General features: G+C 38.7%; 1 protein-coding gene across 1 annotated transcript; it reads left to right on the plus strand.

Moving 5' to 3' along the window:
- Positions 1 to 570: 570 nt before the first annotated feature.
- Positions 571 to 2,290, plus strand: LOC143598097 (uncharacterized). The gene is made up of 2 exons (XM_077076408.1): positions 571 to 1,045; positions 1,139 to 2,290. The coding sequence occupies exons 1-2, from the start codon at positions 571 to 573 to the stop codon at positions 2,035 to 2,037; spliced, it is 1,374 nt and encodes a 457-aa protein (XP_076932523.1). The 3' UTR covers positions 2,038 to 2,290.
- The last annotated feature ends 349 nt before the right edge of the window (positions 2,291 to 2,639 follow it).

A 2,639-nucleotide genomic window follows, 5' to 3' on the forward strand; every position in this document is an offset into this window, starting at 1 on the left:
TTAGTATTTTTATATATATACATAAGAAAAGGGCTAGATACCTTGTTATTTAATTACTTTCCAATTTTCATTTTCTCTCAATTAACAGTCGGTTTCAGAATTCAGATACTTTACTAGCTACTTTCGGCCTTTTCGGATTGGTGGTAAAACCATCATCATATACAAATTATTTATACTATTATATTATACAGAAGATAGTTATAATAATATAAAAAAAATATTATGAAACCATATTTACATTAACATTAGAGAGAGAAAACGAGTCCTGTATGTGTGTGGGTGTAAGCGTGGGTGTATGTGTGTGTGAGAGAGAGAAAGTAAGAAAGACACACTGAGAAACCGGAAGTGAATGCTTTGCTTTGCTTTCTCAACATAACATGACAGTTAATCTCAGCTCATTATTCAACCTCAACATTATTATTATTATTCTTATTATTATTATTCTTTCTCATTCACAATCACAATTCTAACCACTCGATCACACTCACATATATATTAATCCAAAACCCTCTTCTTGTTAATTACTTGTCTTTAATTTTAGGGTTTTGATCTCTACAGCTGGAGGAGAAGATGAATGAAGACGACTGGATAATCAGATCATCGTCACCTGGCGATGGCAAGATGGTAATCAAACTCAAGATCCCCAAGCTCCAAAAACCAACAGATCAAGGCGAAGAAGTTAAAACGCCGGAGAAAGATGTGTTGAATCCGGTGAAAAGGGTTTGTCCGGAATGTAATAAAGAGTTTAGTTCAGGCAAAGCATTGGGTGGTCACATGAGGGTTCATGCTCAATCTCCAACTTATTATAACCATAAAAACCCTAGTTTTCTCAAACCACCTAAAAAACCTTATAATCAAGAATACAGCACCAAACCCTATTATTTGAACAGTGTGAATGAAGAAGGTGAGCCCACTTGTTCTCAATGTGGTAAAACGTTTCCTTCCATGAAGTCGCTTTTCGGACACATGAGATGTCACCCGGAGCGTGTTTGGCGCGGTATTCTTCCGCCGCCGCATACTCCCTCATCCTCCGCTGCACGCCGCCGCGCACTCGTTGGTAATAAGTTCAATTCGGGACAGGGTGGTTCGGGTTCCGGGTCATCTTATTCGTCTTTATCGGATGATGGTGGTGTTGGTGGTGGTGATCATGTGGTGGATTTGACTAGGTTTTTACGCGGGTGGTCGGTGACGGAAAGGCGAGGGCGTCGGTCGTTAAAACCAGCTGAAAACAACGATGAAGACGAAGGGTTACTGGAAGCGGTGGGGGATTTGATGAGTTTAGCTAATGCCGCAGTTGATAATAATAATAATAATAATAATAATAATAATAATAATAATAATAATAATAATAATAATAATTCACCGGAGACTAATGTGCATTACGGTGGTGGGAATGGGAAGGCGGTTATGGAGGATGAAGACGACGGTGAAGAGTCGGATAATAATGATGAGCAGTTATTGATTCAATGCAAGTTCAAGAACTGGAACCCTAATAATAATAATAATAATAATATTAATAAGATCAAGAAGCGGAAGAGGATGAAGTTGATGATGGAATTGGAACCGACTAGCGGTGTAATTCCGTTACCACCGATAGCCGAACCGCATCAACAGCCAGTTGTTGGTAATGAGTGTAAGTACAAATGTACCACATGTAACAAATGTTTCACAACTCATCAAGCACTTGGTGGGCATAGGTCAAGTCACAACAAGCCTAAGTTTGAATCCGATCACAAGACCCTCATTCTAATGAGTGTTTCGGGCGAGAATAATAATTTGGAGAAAGAAGTGCATCAATGCAAGACTTGTGATAAGGTTTTCGCAACGGGGCAGGCGTTAGGTGGGCACCAAAGGTGTCATTGGAGCGGGACAAGTGTGGTACAAGCTCAGTCGGCTGGAGAAGGCAGTAGTCAGACGGGAAGTGACCGAAAAGTGTTTGAGTTTGATTTGAATGAGGTGCCTCCGGTTATGATGGAAGAGGATGAAGGTGGGATTAATGGGTATGCTTCTTCATCATATAACTCAAATATATGTTAACTAGTTTTTGTTTAGTGATTTTATAAACTTCTGGTTTAGTAGAATTGAACAATAAATGATGGTTTGTGTTTGTGTTTGTTTTTGTTATGTTGGTTAGTTTTTTGTGTTTGAATTTTGTTGAAGTTGATGGTGATGATGACATGCAAGTGTCTTGACCATGGAAAGTTCCAAAATGCCCTTTTTGTTGGTTTGTTTGGATGTTGATGATGATGATATATATGTACATGTACTAGGAATACACTGTAGTTTAACTGGGATTTGTTCAGAATACAAGTGGCTGTTGTTTCTGTGACTTTCTGACAGAAGTTATGGTGATCAGTGTTCTTTCTTGGGCCCTAAATTCTGTTTTTGAACACTGATTTGATGGTTGTGAGAAGGAATATTGTTTAATAATAAATAATTGGTGAATACAAGTAGGAAGTCTAGTTGGAAGTTGTGAGGTGGTGGAGTGGGGTATGGGAACAAGAAGAAGTCTTGAATTGGAAAAAGACACATTCTTGTGGGGTAGGCAAATTACTAGGATACCCTTGGTCATGTGATTCTTGTTAAAAGTAAGATGGTATGTCATATTTGTGGATTACAACGGTCTCCACTCTGCATAC

This window comes from Bidens hawaiensis, unplaced genomic scaffold (genome assembly GCF_021521415.1).
Source record: "Bidens hawaiensis isolate Kalapana, Puna unplaced genomic scaffold, B.hawaiensis_p1.1 tig00001842_1, whole genome shotgun sequence".
Classification (NCBI taxonomy): domain Eukaryota; kingdom Viridiplantae; phylum Streptophyta; class Magnoliopsida; order Asterales; family Asteraceae; genus Bidens; species Bidens hawaiensis.

What these genes read in the sequence shown, in the direction of transcription:
- LOC143598097 (XM_077076408.1), top strand. Translation starts at nt 571, where the DNA reads ATGAATGAAGACGACTGGATAATCAGATCATCGTCACCTGGCGATGGC. An exon ending in ATCCTCCGCTGCACGCCGCC is followed by an intron (nt 1,046 to 1,138) that starts GCGCACTCGTTG and finishes GTGGTGTTGGTG; the next exon opens with GTGGTGATCATGTGGTGGAT.